At 44.0% G+C, this 18,232-nt stretch overlaps 1 protein-coding gene across 5 annotated transcripts in view; it reads right to left on the reverse strand.

The window, feature by feature from the left end:
• Nucleotides 1–18,232, reverse strand: part of LOC134012795 (zinc finger protein GLIS1) — a 64,036-nt gene that overhangs the window by 23,410 nt on the left and 22,394 nt on the right. For 3 of the 5 annotated variants that reach the window (XM_062452388.1, XM_062452387.1, XM_062452384.1), the window contains exons 4-6: nucleotides 16,234–17,746; nucleotides 2,443–2,604; nucleotides 439–549 (exon numbers count right to left, since the gene is read on the reverse strand). In XM_062452388.1, coding sequence (XP_062308372.1) covers nucleotides 439–549; nucleotides 2,443–2,604; nucleotides 16,234–17,746 — 1,786 coding nt within the window. The remainder of the gene's footprint in view (nucleotides 1–438; nucleotides 550–2,442; nucleotides 2,605–16,233; nucleotides 17,747–18,232) is intronic. The other 2 variants (XM_062452386.1, XM_062452385.1) reach the window with 2 other exon arrangements.

Here is an 18,232-nt window from a genome sequence, read left to right on the forward strand (position 1 = left end):
CTCCCCCTCCCCCTCTCTTATGTGGGCAGTTGAGCTGTCATCATCTACCATGTTGGCGGTTTGACGACATTTTTGACCTAGACAACAACTCGGACATCAGTCTCTAATGCTCTATGAAGGACCACCCAGAGATCTCGGTTCCCATATGACCATCACGTAGTTTTATGCTGATCCTGTTCTTCCCAGCCCTGTAGCTGACCACTTCCACAAAGTGCCAAGGTAGCACATTCCTAATGCTCTGCATTTGGTCATTTTTACGTTGTATTGTTATTGTATAATTGTCCCAAGCCCAATTTTGCTTTCCTTGTCTTCTTCTTTGAGGACATCTGACATTGCTTGTAAAAAGGGCTGTATGAATTAAATAGGATTTGATTTGTAAAGACATACCATCGTTTCGGCGAGCAAATAATGTCTTTCTCTGTCTCAAGAATGTCTTACCTTCCTACGCACCTGTTGCTCTTTGGCAGAGTGGATCTTGACGTGTTTGCGTAAGGAGCTGGGATCTGTGTATCGCTTGGTGCAGCCCGGGATCTGACATGCATATGGTTTCTGAATAGAAACAAAACACACCTGTCAGGGCAGTTGGGCAGGGTAGGGGAGGGCAGTACACATAATCATCCAATGAAAACAGACTCCTACACACAGCCTTTACTTGCAAAACATTTAAGCATTTTCTTCAATACTTTACTTTGTTATTTCTACATATTCATTTAACCTGACAATTTTACCTCAGTACACCCATACAGTAAATACTAAGTAGTAGAATGAGGATTATGCATTGGAAAGGAAAGAAAAGAGAGATGTACAGTAGGAAGGCTGAAGCTTGAATGTAAGGTTTGCAAAGGGACAGTATATCCCTACCTTTCAGCTGAGAAATCACAGAGGAGTTGAGAATTAGAAAAAAGAAAGAGAAGAAAAAATTCAGCAAATTGCTCATCAAATTGCATGCCAAGCAGCTTGTTGTGTGGAACTTATGAATGTATCAGTCTTGAGTATTTGTGTGTGTGTGTGTGTGTGTGTGTGTGTGTGTGTGTGTGTGTGTGTGTGTGTGTGTGTGTGTGTGTGTGTGTGTGTGTGTGTGTGTGTGTGTGCAGGAGTGTTGATGTGCTTATACATGATGTTAACTACACAGTAGTTCGGACTAATGCAATATAAACAACATGTGTATAAAATGACGGCATGGACTTTCCTCATCGTTTTACATTCCTCTCATTAATGAAGCAAATACTTTATGCCATTTTCCACTAGTTTTTTTTTTTAGTCCTTAAGAAATATAAGATGGCCATTAAAGTGTAAGGGGATACATAGCTTTATTAGATGCCCGGTCATACTATTGCCTTTACTGTAAATAACACATTGTTATTACAAGTAGCTCTCAGCGCCACTAATCTCTTAGGTGTTTGTTTTCCTAAGCAAGGCACCCTATACAAACTTGACTGGTAGAGAAAAGCTGACTAGGAAAAAAAACACAACTTCTGTCTAGAATAAATATCATTATGGTTGATGATTTTCCCCCAAAGTGCCTTTGGCAGAGAGACTGGTAGTAAAATTAAACCCTCAGCGGGGCGATGATGGGAGTCCATCAGGTTCAGGACTCCACTGTGCTAATAGACAATGTCAGTAGCCAACTGCAGTATGGGTGGTGGGGGGTGGACAACGATAAAGTGGGACATAAGAGGAGTAACTGAGACAGACCTGGGCTGACTCAATATTTCCCTGTCTTTCCTTTTCCATCAGAAATTGACAAACATATCCGTCTAATTGCTATAGCTGTTTCAGCGCAAGGCTGTCATTTAACAAACTGTGACTTGAGCTTGTGGAACTGATCTTTTATTAATGTATTGGAGTGAGTGTGGCGAGAGGGAGAATGGACAATTTCTCACCGTCTGAAGTGAACTGTAAAGCTGTCAAGAGATAGAACTAGGTATTTAAGCTTGGAAATAGGCCAAAGACAATGTGTACGTTTAGAGAGGAACGGAAAAATCCTTACGCCAGGTTCTGACATTAGTTTGTTTTTTACGGACTGTCTGCACAGGGTGGGTGTACTTCAAATTAGTGTCACATGCCGATAGGTTACTGTGCAAAGGTTGATTTTACAAATGTCTGGCCATTTAGAAAATGTACAAATGAAAATGCACCTGTACATAAGGATTTCATTGAGCACACCATCATCACCATCGTCACTATAGCATTAAGAATATGCTATAGTGAGAATATGGCGATAGTGTTACAACTGACCTATTCCTGTGCCAAAACTACTGTTCTAGCATCTCAGGGGTATTGGAAACTAAAAACAAATCTCAATATAGCCCACCATCACTAATATCACCAGTAATCTAACTCCAGAATCACTGTTTGAATCGCAATCTCGCTCTGACTCTAAGGTCAAGATCTACAGCAGAGGGTGCAGACTGGAGTGTGTAGACGTGTTCTGGTGCTGACCGTGTCCAGGTGAGTGCGTTGGTGCTTGGCGCGGTCGCTGGAGTTGCTGAAAGCTTTCTGGCAGCCGGGATGCTGGCACAGATAGGGCTTCTCTCCTGTGTGGCTGCGCAGATGGATCTTCAGGTTCTCCAGACGAGAAAAAGCCTTGTTACAGCCCTCAAACTGTTGTATACACACACACATACGCACACATACACACATTGCAGAGAAAAAAAAGTTACGACTTAGGGTGAGTAAATCATTGTATCATCTATATTGGCATCTTGATTACTTGTTCAGTCACGTTTTTTATTTATTTGTATCCAGTCACATACTGTCCTGGGAACTTAGTCCCAAAGACACACAGACAAACTTGTGTGGAAACCATAATACAGTGCACAGTCATTTGACAGTTAATAGGTGTAATGCATGATATATTTGATCATGCCACTGACAACGGTAAACAAGCTGACTAATACAGGCCCACTTGTCTGACTTAGCTAATGAACACCACAGATTTGTTAACACACATATTATTCATGAGGTCGTTCACACATCCGCTCCCTGTCATACAAACTCAAACACCGCTGACTGTATGTGGCGATAGTCACCACCCTCATCCTCCCTCCCAATACAGTACATGTTACTGTATCTTTGGCTAAAAAGTCGATGTGGCAACACAGTACTGCACAGTAGAGTGCACTTCAGTGTAACCTATATCCAGCAAGTTAATCCCACTTAACTATTCAACAGGTGGAGGAACGTTAGTGAGGGCTGGCCTGACATCAATACGTGTGGCCAGCCATGACTGCCTTGGGTGCGTAACAATGCAGGCCTCAGGCCATTGAGGAGCACCCATCAAGGCCCTCTTTCCCCTGCACAATTACTTACCTGTCACCCTATCTGAAGGCTGCACGTCCTTGCCTTCTAGTCACTGCTCCGGGACAGGAAATTGATGGAGGGAATAACCGAGAAGGGAGAGGTGAGGAGTGGAGTGACGTCAGTGTGAAGAAGGGGTAAAGGAAGGGGGGAGGGGATGTGTGAAGATTGAACGGACGAGTGCTGGGGTCTAGCTAGGGAGGGACAAGTGTCGTTCATTAAAGGTGAAGGGAGTAGGGGCTGGGGTGGAGACAGGTGTGGATGGCTAGAGCACACCCCAAATTGGAGTAGGGGACTGGGAAAGGTGGTCTCTGTCGCCTAGACCACTGAAACCTGACATTGAGATCGTGCTGCTGGCCATTGTACCCTGACATTTAGTGAAGCCTGCAACTGTGCTGTAGGCCCGGAGAGTCAGGTTACACCCAAGGAGAGAGGGACACCATTCCTCTAATGGGCCTTCAGTCCAATCAGGGCTCAATGCTCATCTCTGGCCTCCTTCATTCACTCACAGCCAGGCAGGACAGGCAGGGGCCTCTATTCACAGCAGCTCCATTTAATATGGGAGAAACCTAAGCCTGTCATGGTAGAGCAGGGTCAGATAAACTGCCTGGGCTGTGTGTGTGTGTGTGTTAGGATATTTATTTGATTAAGAGCCTAAACATGTATATTCAGCACAACACAAAATATGAGTTCCTCTGGAGATGGAAAGTGTTGCTCCAATGAACAGTGTCTCCTAGTGAGAGCAGTCAGACAGAGAGGCAGACAGACACTGAGCGAGACATTACACAAAAACAGAAGGCCAATGTCAGACGACTCTGTGGACTGTACATTTCAACAGTGTCATGAGATATGCTGTTTTATATGATAACCAGGCCACCCTGCTGCATCAACACAAACACACAAGAGAACTATGCCTGCTCGGGCCTTAAGCGGAGGGCTGGGAAAACATCTGCAAGTGTCAGACCACACAAAGTACAGTGGAAAACGTATTATTCCAGCATCGAATCAAATGCACAGCACATAGGGGGAAGGGGATGAGGGGGGGTTCATAAAATTCCAGCGATGTGAACATCCATACTGGCATGCCAGCCTTGACAGGCACAGACCATGCTGAGTCCTGAAATATGGACCGAACATTAGTTTTGAAAACAAACAGAGATGTTAGTGACGTTCTAAAATGTGTGTATTTATGTATATGGGAAATAATCACTCCTCCATTGCTTTTTTATCGTAAGGCTAAATTAGAGGTTAAATTAGAGTTACGAGTCTGTGGAGAAAAGCGTGCTAATCGAGTAGAGCTAGCTATTAGTCTGCAAGGACCATTGCCAGTAAGACAGCTGGAGTTACAGTAAGTATTTCCTGACTGCTGTGACAAGTACCAAATGGTTAGTGCCAACTATATGACACAGACATATTACTTATAAGGCCTTTACTGGGTTTGAGTGTATGGTGCTAATCTTACAGCCTAAATAGGCATATTTCTTGATCCAAGCCTTGGAAACTGTACAGAAGATTCCTGTTGCAGAAAACGCTGGCAATATTTAAATCAGCCGCCACGTGAAAGCGGATTAAACCATTCTGCGGAGAGAGAAAATGTCCAAAACAATTTGTTGAAATTTGACGAGAAGCTTATGAACAGGAGGACTAAGAGGAAAGGGATGAAAGATGGAGGATGAAGAGGATGGGGTAGTGAAAGCGTGAGAGCGCTGAAACCACACAAGACAGACCCGGATTCATTGGAACCACCTTTACAAAAACAGTTTAGGCGCTAATCAAACAAATTGCTTTAAACATGTTTGGATTTCCGTGCTGAATGCTGCAACTAAGGTAAACAGAGTGAAGACCATAACCACACGAAGAGGGCTGACAGTAATGCTACATTTGACAACCATCTTTGTGGATAGGGGTTCAGGAACCTGGTAAACACCAGGGGTGAAATTTGGGCTCGGACCTGGGGCTGAGGTGTTGATGGGTAGAAAGCCGATCACAACAGACAGGTTATGGACCTGGCTGAGCTCAGGACTGGAGGTGCGACCTGCCTGAGGCCTTCATGGGAAATGACTCCTGACTGGCAGAGAGAAGCTCAAACTGTATGGTGGCTAAATGGCAGCAGTGTATGGCCCCTTAGAAGAGAGCTGCTCATTACTGACCTGAGGGAGTAGTAGAAGATCGAAACAAACCGCCCGTTATAGCGTGGTGCTGGGGAAAAAACATTGCTGCTGACAGGACTCTGATGGAAAGCCTTGAGAAGATAGAACGAAGGGAGCGAAAGAGGGAGTGAGAGAGAGAGAGAGAGAGAGAGAGAGAGAGAGAGGGAGAGAGAGAGAGAGAGAGAGAGAGAGAGAGAGAGAGAGAGAGGGAGGGAGAGAGAGAGAGAGAGAGAGAGAGAGAGAGAGAGAGAGAGAATGAGTAGTATTCACGCGGTCTTACCACTGGTGACTTGAGGACCCTGACTAATGATGATATTAGAACATTTGGCTGCTAACTAGCATAAAATCTACTATTACTCATGTTTAGAGGTCTGACCTTGTGTAAAAAATAAGACAAAAAAACTTAGGGAGGTACTAAGGCCTTAACAAGCTCAAACCATTTTTCTACTTTGATTGGTTTGAATGCATTGAGTGTTTTTTATTTGCCAAAGCTCTCTCACACAAGGTATAACATTTATTGTGGGATTCACAAATACACCACAGAATAAAACATGAAAAAAGTTATTCAAAAGCGTTGGGATGAAAAAAATTACTGAAAGAGAGTTTGTTTATCACAAGGTGCCTTTTTGCTCGTTTACCAATGAGGAAAACCACCAACACTTCAAGATCTGTTCAGTGGAGAGATGTTGGAGCAGAGTGCTGGGTCTGCGGCTGGCGGGAACATGTGCATTTAATCTGCCTGCTTCCAAATGCCCCGTGGCAACCACAGCAAAGAGCAGAAAAACGTAAATGGATGAAATGATATCCATATGATTCAACGAGACAGCTAAGGAGAGGCAGGTTTCTCATGCGCTTAGTCAGGGAACAAAATTAAACACAGCTTCGCTAAAACATTCACATGACATAGTTTACACATATCCTTTCCATAGCCAAACGGGTCCCCTTTTAGCAGCCAGCCTCATCTGTTGCAAATAGGGCCCTAATTTAAATGAAAAAAGAAAGGGCCAAACTCTATTTAATTAAGCTGGATAGAGATTCATTCACACATGCTTGCTTTGTTCTCCGTCAAGTCTTTTCTCCTTCCCTGTCCTCAGTCACAATCATGAGATAATTTGATTTATGAATGGTGAGATATGAGTACACGCGGTGATGACTACAGGCAGCACTGGTCTCCAGATGGAACTGAGCAGCGACGCTTCAGCTCAGCCGATAAATGAGTTGGGAGGAAGTAGTCAATGACTAAAGAAATTGTTCTGAACAGGCATTTTGCCCTCATGCCTGCATAGTTTGGGGTCAATTTTAAATCATGTGGATGGTACATGGAACAGGAAGCATTCTTATGATGACTAAATTATGCCGCTGGTATAATCACAAGCCAGCTGGCTGCCATAGCTTGTAACAGGCCGTGTGATAGAGACGTGAAGCCGTAGAGTTGAGTTTTTCTATGGTCCAGACTGGCTACAGTCAAGTACAGGACTCATGGAAACACTTAACCTGTCGTGGTTCAGGGTCTATAACAGTCACGTGTGCACCAGCTCCAGTGCCCTGTATCGTATTAGAGGGCTAAGATGTGATTTCCTCCTAATCGAGCTGTGATGGGTTAACTGGTTCAACAGGTTGAAAGAAAAAGGAAGGTAAGGTCACTGGCGCAAAATCTATAATTCATAAGAGTAGAAAAGGAAAAAGTTTTTATGTGTGTTTATAAAGTGTTTTTACTGAACCAAAGCCACATTTTAGCAAAGTATCCAGGTTCAACAGCAATGGTCAAGTGGCCCAATTTGATGTCTCCTACTAAAATGTGTTCTCACTAAACACCCCTAGCCTATATAAAAACAGACCCATTATATGGGAGATCCTCCAGTTCCCTTTGAAAGGCACTCACCTTCCAGCACAAATTGGGTCAAGTTTCAGCCAAGCACATCTACTTTAACAGTGGACAGTGTTTAGACATGCATGTACTTAACAGTAGTGGGGATGTTTGATATTTTTTATGTTAAAGAGCAGAGGTTGACTTTTATCACACAGTTAAGGTATGTATATTGTGGTGAAGTTCAGGTCAGAAATCTTCCTAATGAGTTGCGTCCGTATTGGACATACATTATACTTTAAGTTTCAGCAAAAAAGAAAGTACATATGGATTTCTTCTCTCAAATATACAGTAGCATGAGTACGACTATAACAGCCCCTCCCTCAGCCTTTGAGTGCACCTTGTGTTATGCTAGTTTGCTGTGCTAACCATTTATAATTGCTAATTAGACAATATTACACTGCTCGCCAATGCCATGGCTATTAGTATACCATCAAGCCATTAATTATAAACCTCTTCGTGTAACTTGAGCCTCTGTGAAAAAAGACAAAGTGAGGAGGATGCAATGAAAATCCTAAACATGATCTGTGCTTTGAGCCGGCGTCTGGATGGATGTTACTGTGAGTCAATACAGTATCCTCTGTGTTGCCATGGGTCTCTGTAGCACCCTCTGACACTCTGGCTTCAATCTGTCCTTCACCTCTCAGTCACACCTGCTTCTCTGTCTCTCTCTCTCTCTGTCTGTCTGTCTCTCTCTCTCTGTTTCTCCACATCAGTCTCTCTGGCTCTCTCTCTCTTTCGGTCTCATTCTTTATTTCTTTCTTTTCCACTCTCTCCACACCTCTGGCTGGCCACAGCTTCTTCTTCTCTGGTTCCACAATAGAGCCAGTTCTTCATGTGGAATGGTCGCTCTATCAGTGCCAATGACAGCTCTCAGAAATCCGTGCCAACAATTTCAATTGATTGTTCAATGCTTTTCAACACCTGACTTCAACTCCAGTCTCTCCAGCATCTTCTGCTGCATCTCCGTATTATTTTGACCATCTTTCAATTTTCCTTAGCTCCTCCATCCTCCCCCTCTCGCTCTCTCACTCTATTGCCTGCTTTCTTTCTCTCTCTCTACCCTTCTCTCCTTTTGGCAACTAATTCCTTGTCCACACAAGGAGAGTTGACACAGCTGCCCAAAGGCTTACGCCTACTGTACATTGGGCCACTCCATAATTCCAGCATGACAACAAATAAACATCTCAGAGGCCCGGTGGCCTGCCAAGCCAAACACCTTGACGCCTGAGGCACCATAATATTCACAGAGAAAACACTCCTGCAAAATTGAACAATAGGTCAAGATGGCATTGTGATCAACACCGACCTGGCAGGGTGCAGAGGGGGGGAAAGGGCAGTTTTGCACAACGGTACGTTCCATTGGAGAGCAACCAGACCACAGGAGCATTCTCAGTAACACAACGGCTGCCTGAGAAATGTGGTGAAACAGAAATGCCACAGTTCCGAACCGTTTGTTCTGCCTTTAGTGAGCCAAGGTCGTGTTCCCTTCTCTCTTTCCGTTTCAGGGTCCAGTTTCAAGTTGAATAGCCGCTATGGATTTCTCTAAGGCATTTGTCTGCAACCTGCTTTCAATGTGTGTGTTATTATCTAGGTTCAAGTGTGTACATTTGTATTCACACACTATTCAGATGTCAGTACATAAAATTCCACCTTCTAGTAGACCTACATTTCTTTGAAATATGTCAGTCTCTATTCTACAAATCCCTTGTAAACACATACATTTAGTGTAATAACCATTACTGTCTGGACCAAAGCATCCTGCCAATTAACAATGAGGCTCCATTGTCCACGAGCTCTTTCATATTTTGATATAATCTCCTTGAAATCCTCATCAGCTGCTAGATAATGATTACACATATTTTTTTTGTTTTATTTAGTTTCACAAAGGCAGTATCTATTTTACAGGAAACGTATATGAAATTGCTTGTACATCTGTACATTAAATTACATATTACATAAAATGTGGTTTGTATGACAGAAAGCAAAGCTGCATGATAATAAAGAAGAAAGAAAAAAACGTTCCATTCCAACCAATATAAGCCTTAAAAATTGATATTAAACTCATTCTAAGGCTGCACTGATCAAACTGGAAACACATGTTTGCATGTGAGTGGCTTTCCTTTTTGGACATTCTTAAACAACTCCCCTGGTGTAAAACTCTATGGGGAAAAGATGAAACAGGTACATTTGTGGCTTGGTCTGAATCTCTCTACTTGCACTAGTGCAGGTCTGCAGTCTTGCAGTGTGCAGTCTACATTGCAGTCTCTCTGTCTTTATCTTTCGATCTCTTTATCTCTGGAAAGGATTACGACATGATTTTTAGTGGTGCAATTCCACCAGAGAGTGTGCTTGAGTGAAGGCTGAGCATGTCAGTGAACAGATTCTGAAGAGAGCACCGATAGCTTTGTTGGCCTGAACAGAATCATTTTGATGGAGACTGTTCAAGAACTCTAATTGCTCAACTGCGTTCCAGCTGTGACTCAGCATTACAGTGCACAATGTTCTGCCAAAGTTCCCAAAAATGGCAACAAAAGCTTTAAATAAAAAATATGCCAGAACAATGTCTTGCATCATAAAGCACCGGGTATTCTCCATAAGGACACTTGAAGGACTAAATAGGTATTGTCAGACTGACTATCTTTCTTACAGATTTGACTATGATAATAAATCAATTATTATCTTAAATCCAAACTATCCAACCATATCCTAATCCACTAACTAAAACTGAACTGATAATACAGTCCACTTAATCTTTAACACATTACACATTTAAATAACTGACATCCATCCTTATCCTTTATCAGTCAATAATGCTTAAGTTGTAAAGTAATATTTGTACGTTGCTTGTTTGACCTAAATTGTCTACAAACTTCCTGGTCTTGGTCTGAAACTTGATGGTCTGGACTGGACAACATGAAGTAGTGTAGATTCTCAGCTCTGTTCTAGTTTGGGCAGGGTGTAAGTATACTGTAGGCCTCAGCTGTGGTCTGGCCTGTGGCAGACGTGGTCTGCAGTCAGACGTGTATGAAGGTGTCTCTTGTTTGCTACTTGTTTATTGGGAGATATGTCGGCGGTCAGGGCAGATGTTGCTCTAGGCTCTGGTCTGTGTGATTCAGCCTGTCCCCAGCCTATGCTACATCAATACCTCAACAAACCCCACCTGGTTGCACTGAGAGATTTACCTGTGTCCACACACACTCAGCAGGCTCGGCTCACACACTCTTTATACACTGTGGTTCTGGCGGAATGTCAGCAGAGTGGCTACTGCAGCACAATTAGTGTCTGAGCACAAAACGAAGTTAGTGTTGCAGAGTGTACAGACTGTTCTGTGACTTGCCTTGCTCACCTCCAGAAAGCAGATGTCCTGTATGTTTTCATTGACCTTGTAAAATGCTTGAAAAACATGTTTTTACCTTAATTAGCTGTATAGACACAATGATGAAACAGTTCCCATGGCCAGAGTTCTTTACGACCCATGGCAGTGAACCGAGAGAGTCCATTGTTAGGGAGATTTTTAGGATCCATATGTGATTTGATCTGGTCTAAGAAGGCCTTCAACCTCAGAGGTAAATGGGGGGATCCCTGGACTGCAGTAAACCACACTCCCACCCTCAATCTTGGTATCTGTCCCTAGGAGAGCCCCCAAATCATGCCCAGAACCCTGACCACAGGCCCAAGTCTGTCTCTCCTATGTATTAGTAAACCGATCTGGCCGACTGGCCAAGTTAAACTGATTAAGGCCTTGGCTGAGCCACAATTATGACACAATCCCTGTGCAATGTACGGTCAGCTACAGCCATAGTCCTCCGGTTTCAGTTATGAGACCATGATTAAATGTTGAGGAAATTGCAAACTAAAAATATTGCATTCCAGACAGATGCAATTAATGTATATCACATGTAAATCCTCTATGCTTTTATACCTGGTTACGCGGTCTGAGACAGGGGTAACGTTTCCCCTCACTGCTGAAGTTGCTCCACTGTCTTTGAGACACTTTAACGCTTCAGTGAATAAAGGAACTATCAAATAAGAATATAGAGAGTATAGACACTCACATGTTGTATTTGTGTCAGGGATGATAGGGTGGTGATCCTGATGGTTTTGATAACGAGATCCAAATTGAGAGAGAGAGAGAGAGAGAGAGAGAGACAGAGAGAGAGAGAGAGAGAGAGAGAGAGAGAGAGAGAGAGAGAGAGAGAGAGAGAGAGAGAGAGAGAGAGAGAGAGAGAGAGAGAGAATGAGTATAGAGAGAGACTGGATTGCATTAATGTAAGATTGACTGGAAAGCATTTATGGCCTGACAAAAACTTGGCCTGGCCAAGTCGACAAGGAAAACAAGCAAGATCCATCTATTTCCAGGTCTTTCATGCCAATGCCAAAACATCAGTCTCAGAACACTTCTGCCAGAAGTTTCATCATACTAATCTATGTATCACATATGGACAGTGTTTCTCTACTATTAGCATGGTCCAAAGACAGCCAAGTGCCACAATGGACCTGACACAGGGCACAAGATATCTATGCTACGACAGCATTGGTTTTCTAAGTACATCATTTAATCTGACAGGTTTTAGTGTTAAAGAACCATATCCAAAGTACCACTATACAGCTGTTGTTTGGATGCCTGTGTAATTAACATGTTTGTCTCTCTGTAAGTTTGTTGTGTGTTTAAAGTGTGTAAATTGTGTACAGTGTGTAAAGTGTGTACAGTGTTTGATAGTCTGTCTTAAGGCTCTCTCTCTGAGACATATCTTTTGCAGGTAGCTGCTACTGGCCAGTAGCCACACACTGAAAGATTGCAATGGGTAAGTTGTCCAGACAGACCAGAGTGTCAGCGGCTCTTACTGGTACAAACACATTAATATCAACGTCACTCGCCGCTGGCACCCCGTGCCCAGACAGCTCCAGTTTCAGCCCACATTCAGGGGAAAAGTCGGGTCATGTGCAAGAACCTCAGTTTTAATTAGCTAATGGTACTCCCTGTTTCATCTCCAGCGTTTGAGCTGATTGCTGACAAAAGACTCTTTTACTTCTTAAAACACGCCATTTTGGCAGCAACCTCCACTGTTTGTCTCTATGTCTGCTTCTGGGAGAGTTTGCTACTCTCTTCCAAAAATCAGTCTAATAAATCTAAATATATATGTTTGTTGGTTTCACACCAGTAAAAAAAAAAGAAAATTCCATGATCTCTGCTAGTTTTTCCAGTAGAGTCCAGCATCCAAATTTCCTTTAGCAAGTGTGGTGCAGGGTGTGCATGTAGGTGTGTGTATGTGTGTAGGGGGGGAGACTGTTTACACAAGGCCTTCATTAGGTAGGGTGTAAGGTGTTTTATCATCCTGGCCTGGGTGGCTCTATGTCTGCTAGAATTGTAGAATATATCATGCACTAAATTTGTTAATTAAACAGTGAAGTTGACTCCATTTCTATGGGGGAAACATATGAATACAGTATGTATAGTATCTATGTACTATAAATCAGTGAAGTACATCCCTTCAACCTATCACTTGCTCTCACTCTCACAGCACAGTCCACAACAAAGTGACAAGTACTAGGACATCGCTCTTGAATTCACTATCACTTCCTTAAAGATTCTTTAAAAAATCCTTAAAAAAAGAATTATTCACTTCCTTAAAAAATGAAATGAGTAGGCAGAAAGAATTCGTTTCAATAACCAAAGGCCAAAACATATTTTAGAGACTTAATTCCCACACATTTCAGTAAACTTTTCATCTCAAGAGACGATAAAAAAAATTAAAAAAAGATCTTGTCCTGCATCAAACTTTGTATCTAGGTTGTCCACATAAGTTTGGAAGAATAGTTATCTGAACTTTAGGGACTTGAGTCGAGTGATCAGACACATCAAATCCACCGGACGGCCTCAGAGAGCCCTCTAAGAAAACAAAGCCTGTGACTATTTCAGAGCAGCGGTCGTTGGATATATTTTTAATATTTATGCAGACAAGAGAAACATTTTTTAATAAACTAAAACAACACTCGAATTAGGCATGAAACACAACAGGATATTGCAGGGAGATTATGCAGTTTCCTTTACGCCTGTGTGTCCCTGCCTTCCCGACTACCCTAGCTTACTACACAACAGCCGGGGGCCTCAGTTAATTAGAAAGGGGAACCAAAAGTACCTTCTAAAACTTTACAGGGCTCCATAAGTGCTCCAAACTCAACGTTTACAGATGGAGGGGGTGCATTTTTATGTGGGATTGCGTTAAACGTAGCCAGGTATCAGAGGGTGACAAGCGAGAGGTCAGAGTACGACTTGTGTTGTGATAATGACTTTTTCCTGCCAAGACGCGGCGTGAAAAAATTCTGCGCAGCTGGGTTATGTGAGTGTGTGTGTGTGTGAGTGTGTGTGTGTGCGTGTATGTGCATGTGTGTTATGCTTGGATGTGACCAGAGCTTGCTTCATGATCGCTCACTGGAATCTGCCGCTGGTAAGATAATAAAGGGATTAGCTTGGGTTTTTCTGGAGCATTTGGTTCTAAATCAAAATGTCTCATCTGTTTCCTCTGTGCAAATAGCTGGAATTCCTGAATGCCTTTGTCTATTGCACGAGTGTAGCAAACACAACAAGCATCACTGTCTGCAGTCAATCAAAAAGCCTTGCAGAAAAACTGCCTAAATAAGGAATGACTACAGATGGATGGGACTATAACTCAACACACACGCAGTCACACAAACAAATACACACACACACACAACCTCACACACACCGCAAACACAGGCATGGCTCCATTCTTAACTTTGGAATACACATTGATATGACCTACGGCCTACAATATAATACAAACAGACTGGCACATTGTATGACCACCATCTCAAATGCAACCACCCACATATGCAAAGCATATGCTTATTTTCTTCACACCAAAGCATCTATGGAACACAAAATCTAAATAAATAATGTCCACTTCTACTGATTAGATGTGGTGATGAAACAACATGATATATTATACAGCTGTTTACATTCAGTTGGAATAGAGGCTTTCAATCTACGTCACAAAAAGTCAATACTTCCTATTGCAGGGGTTAAAAGAAACAAACTAAACTTTCACATCATTCCACAGCTCTGCATATATGCAGGTGTGTGGTTGTGTGTGTGTGTGTGTTTGCGTGCATGAGTAAATTCTGCTTCATGTTCTCAGACAAAGTACAGCAGCTTTACTACACTGAGCAGAATTGTTTTAATGTTAACATCTGGTAAACATCTCCTTACACACACACACACACACACACACACACACACACACACACACACACACACACACACACACACACACACACACCCACACACCCACACCCACACACACACAGGCACACACACACAGACACTTTATGTACATTATATGCACACTGACACACACATACACACACATTGTATTTGCCTTCTTGTCGTATTTGTCACCAAATGGTGACATCAGTCAAGACACACCCAAGACAAATAAGCATTAACAGCTGCAAAAAAGAATAGTTAAAATTTTCTGTGTGTACGCAACACATTTTGTGATGACAAAATAAAGACATTGAACTGCATCCAAGCTCGACAGTTCTTGTAACTGCACAACATCCTCACTACAAACTACTATGTAAAACAAACTACTTGGCTAAAAGATGATTCACCCCCCAAAAATTGCTTCTTTTCGATTTACCTACATTGCACACGCACTCACAACAGTGAGGCTCAACATCAACATACAGTATACGGTGGAAATATCCACACCAAGAAAACTACAAATACAGCCTTCTTAACACTTCACTTTTCACATGTCAACTACTTTTAGAAGCCTAAAAGGAAACTAGATATTTGAAAATAAACACAGTCTGAACTTCATCAGAAATAAAACAGGTACTGTATAAATATTTTTTGAATACGTTTTTCACTAATTAAGCTTTTGGATGGCTTCCATACAATTAAGAAGACCATTTATGACAAGGGGTTGACTCAAACTCTGAACTGAGCAAGACATGAAACGTTACTGACTATCAGCCCCCCTCCTTGGCTCCTACCAACAGACTACTACATTTCTCTCTGTGTTTGGTTTGGATAAAAAGCCAATTCACTTAATACTTGTGGGATGGCTAAACATTTAAACCTCCCATTTAACGGGATCAAGTGTATGCATTGTTTGGTTATGTTAACCAGATGTGAAGGGTTTTCATGATCTGAATCCTCTCTTAAAAAACAGAGGTTCAGGAAAAATAAACATGGTTTTGCCCTACACAAATTGTGGACTAATTGTGTATTTGGACTGAATCATTCTTAACGTTGGAGGGCTTTTTCCATTTGCTCAGGGTAGGTGGGGAATGACAGGTTGACATTGATTAGTGTGTTGACTTGTGGAATTGGAGAGCTTTACCTGTAAAGAATACAACCACAAATATATTTATACAAGATCCAATGACTAACTCTTCAAGTTTGCTCAAAACTTGCATTTGAAACATTCTGTTGAAAAATACAGACACGACTTGTTCGATGTATCAAACCAAAAACAAATTGTATAAAATAATATAATAAGCTTATACTAGTTTTGGGGTTTCTAAGATGTTTTCTTGAGAAGCAACCATAAGCTTGTTCCTGTTTGTAAAAAAAAAAAAAACAGTAAATCAGGGACATGAATCTACACTGCCATTAAACACTTGCAAAAAACGACTTCTACAGACTAGGCCCTGTGAGTACATAACCAGGCCTCAAAATGGAGGTTTCCTCAAAGTCCTAAGCTATGGGATACAATACAATGAGTACTGTAAGCAACAAAAAAAGCTAAAATAAATGTGGGCATGGCCTAGACTCTTAAAATACAATTTTGTGGGTATGTGGTTGTGTAAGATGAATGAGTGGAGTGTGAGAACATCGTCCATTATCAGCAGCTTGCTTTTGGGTGCTAGGTGGACACTCACCATACACTTGTTGGGCTTCTCCCCAGAGTGAACCCTCATGTGGATGAGCAGCTTGTAGCGGGCATTGAAGGGCTTGTAGCGGCGGATACAGCCGGCCCAGAAGCAGGTGAAGTCCTCGCCTTTCCTCTGGTCGATGTGCACCTTCTCGATGTGCCTCACCAGTTCCTCCTGCTGCTCGTATGCAGCGCTACAGTCAATCCAGCGGCACACCTGCTTTTCCCCCAGTGGACCCCCTCCGACGTCTTCTCTCTCTGGAGCTGAGTGAGAGCCACCGAGGCCTGACATGGAGGGGGCCTTAGGTCCCGCAAGCACGGAGGAAGATGGGGCTGTGGGCTGGCTCTGGAGATGCAACCGGCTACCTTGGTTAGGGCTCACATATTGGTGCAGGTGGTAGGGTGGGGGCATAGAGGGCCGAGGGGGGGCAGGGTGCTGGGTTTGAGCGCGTACATACCCGTTGTGTCCCGTTAGGTGGTGGTGGTGGTGCTGGTGGTAGTGGTTCTGAAAGAGCTCCTCCTCGCTTGGAGAGAAGTCATCCAGGGGCTCTTGTTTCAGAGTCGCCCCTGCCCTCTGACAGCCCTGCGAGAGGGAACCTCCTCCAGGCTGCATCAGGGCCCTGCTCATGATCTGCTCCATTCCTTCAGATTCTCCTCCCCCTTCACCATCTCCACACCTGGGCCCCTGCTGCATCGACCCCAGATCCTCACACAGCCCCTGGCCCGGCTCCAGCTCCACAGACGACACTAAGGAGGATGAGGAGGAGGAGGAAGAGGAGGAGAGGGACAGCAGGCAGGTGGAAGGCGAGGGAAGTTGACAGCTCTCCTGTGAGGGAGCCTGCTGCTGGGGACTGTGAGGTGGGGGCCGGGGCTGGGTAGGGAGCTTGCAGAGGATGTCCTTGTAGGTGGATGAAGCGGAGGTGGAGGAGAAGCCGGCAGCGCTGGCGCTGCGAGGCTGGATGGGAGAGGTGTTTGCCCGCAGCCCGTTCACGCAGGCCACGATGGACATCTGGGAGGAGCAGATGATGGCGGTGATATCGATCCCCTCGGCAGTGGCGGAGGTGGCGGAGGAGGAGGCGGAGGAGGCGGTGATGGCGGCTGAGGCAGCGGGGGAGTCTGAGGCCAAGGACAGGCAGCGTCTCGTCAGACTGCTAGCATGAAGCAACCGCGCCGAATGACGGGAGCCAGCGCCGGGAGACAATGACAGTGGGGAGGAGCCATCTTCATTATTAAACGGGTACGCCGCGTCCGCCGGCACTGCGCTGCCTAAGCTGCCAACGACCACGTTGCCGCTATGCTGTGGAGCCTCCACATCCCCCCGCCTCATCCCCGCGGCTCCTCTGTCACTCTGGAAGCCAGCCTGGGGTGAGATGGGAACACCCGGTCCGGAGGTGATCTTGTAGCCCATGGAGGTCTCCTGTTTGATGGGGTAGGGGAGTGAGGATCTGGGCCCGTTGGAGCTGCTGCAGACCCCATCTGGGGAGGCCAGGGATCTATGGAAGGAGGCAGTAGCAGAGGACCTGTAAAGGGAGGGACGTAGAGGAAACGTAAGGGCTAGGCTAACAGGGCGACACAGGGAGAGAATATGAGTGCTATCAGCCGTCCGCTGTTGACAGATGAGGGCTGCGTCTGTCTGTGTCCTGTCAGATCGTCCTCCACCTCACCACAATCCCCCCACTCAACCTGGCCCCCCTTCCTGGCAGGACTGCGAGCTTTGGCTCTCTTTTCTCACTGTTTACATAAAAACCATGTCACCCTTAAGCGCTCGGACATAGCTTCCCACTTTTGAATAGCTATGCTTCGGCAACCTTTTCACTTTGTTTTCTAGGGTCCTTTTTAGAGAGCTATGAACACTGTTGGTGGTTTTCCAAGTAGGTAGACTCCACCAGCTCAGCTGAGTCAGTGGATGTTGTGAATAAATGAGACAGGACTTTGAGCCTGGAAGTGCTTATGAATGGCCATTTGTGACTAAGAATAGAAAAGGTCTCCCAAGATACAGAGAGGCC

This window comes from Osmerus eperlanus, chromosome 26, assembly GCF_963692335.1.
Source record: "Osmerus eperlanus chromosome 26, fOsmEpe2.1, whole genome shotgun sequence".
Taxonomy (NCBI): Eukaryota; Metazoa; Chordata; class Actinopteri; order Osmeriformes; family Osmeridae; genus Osmerus; species Osmerus eperlanus.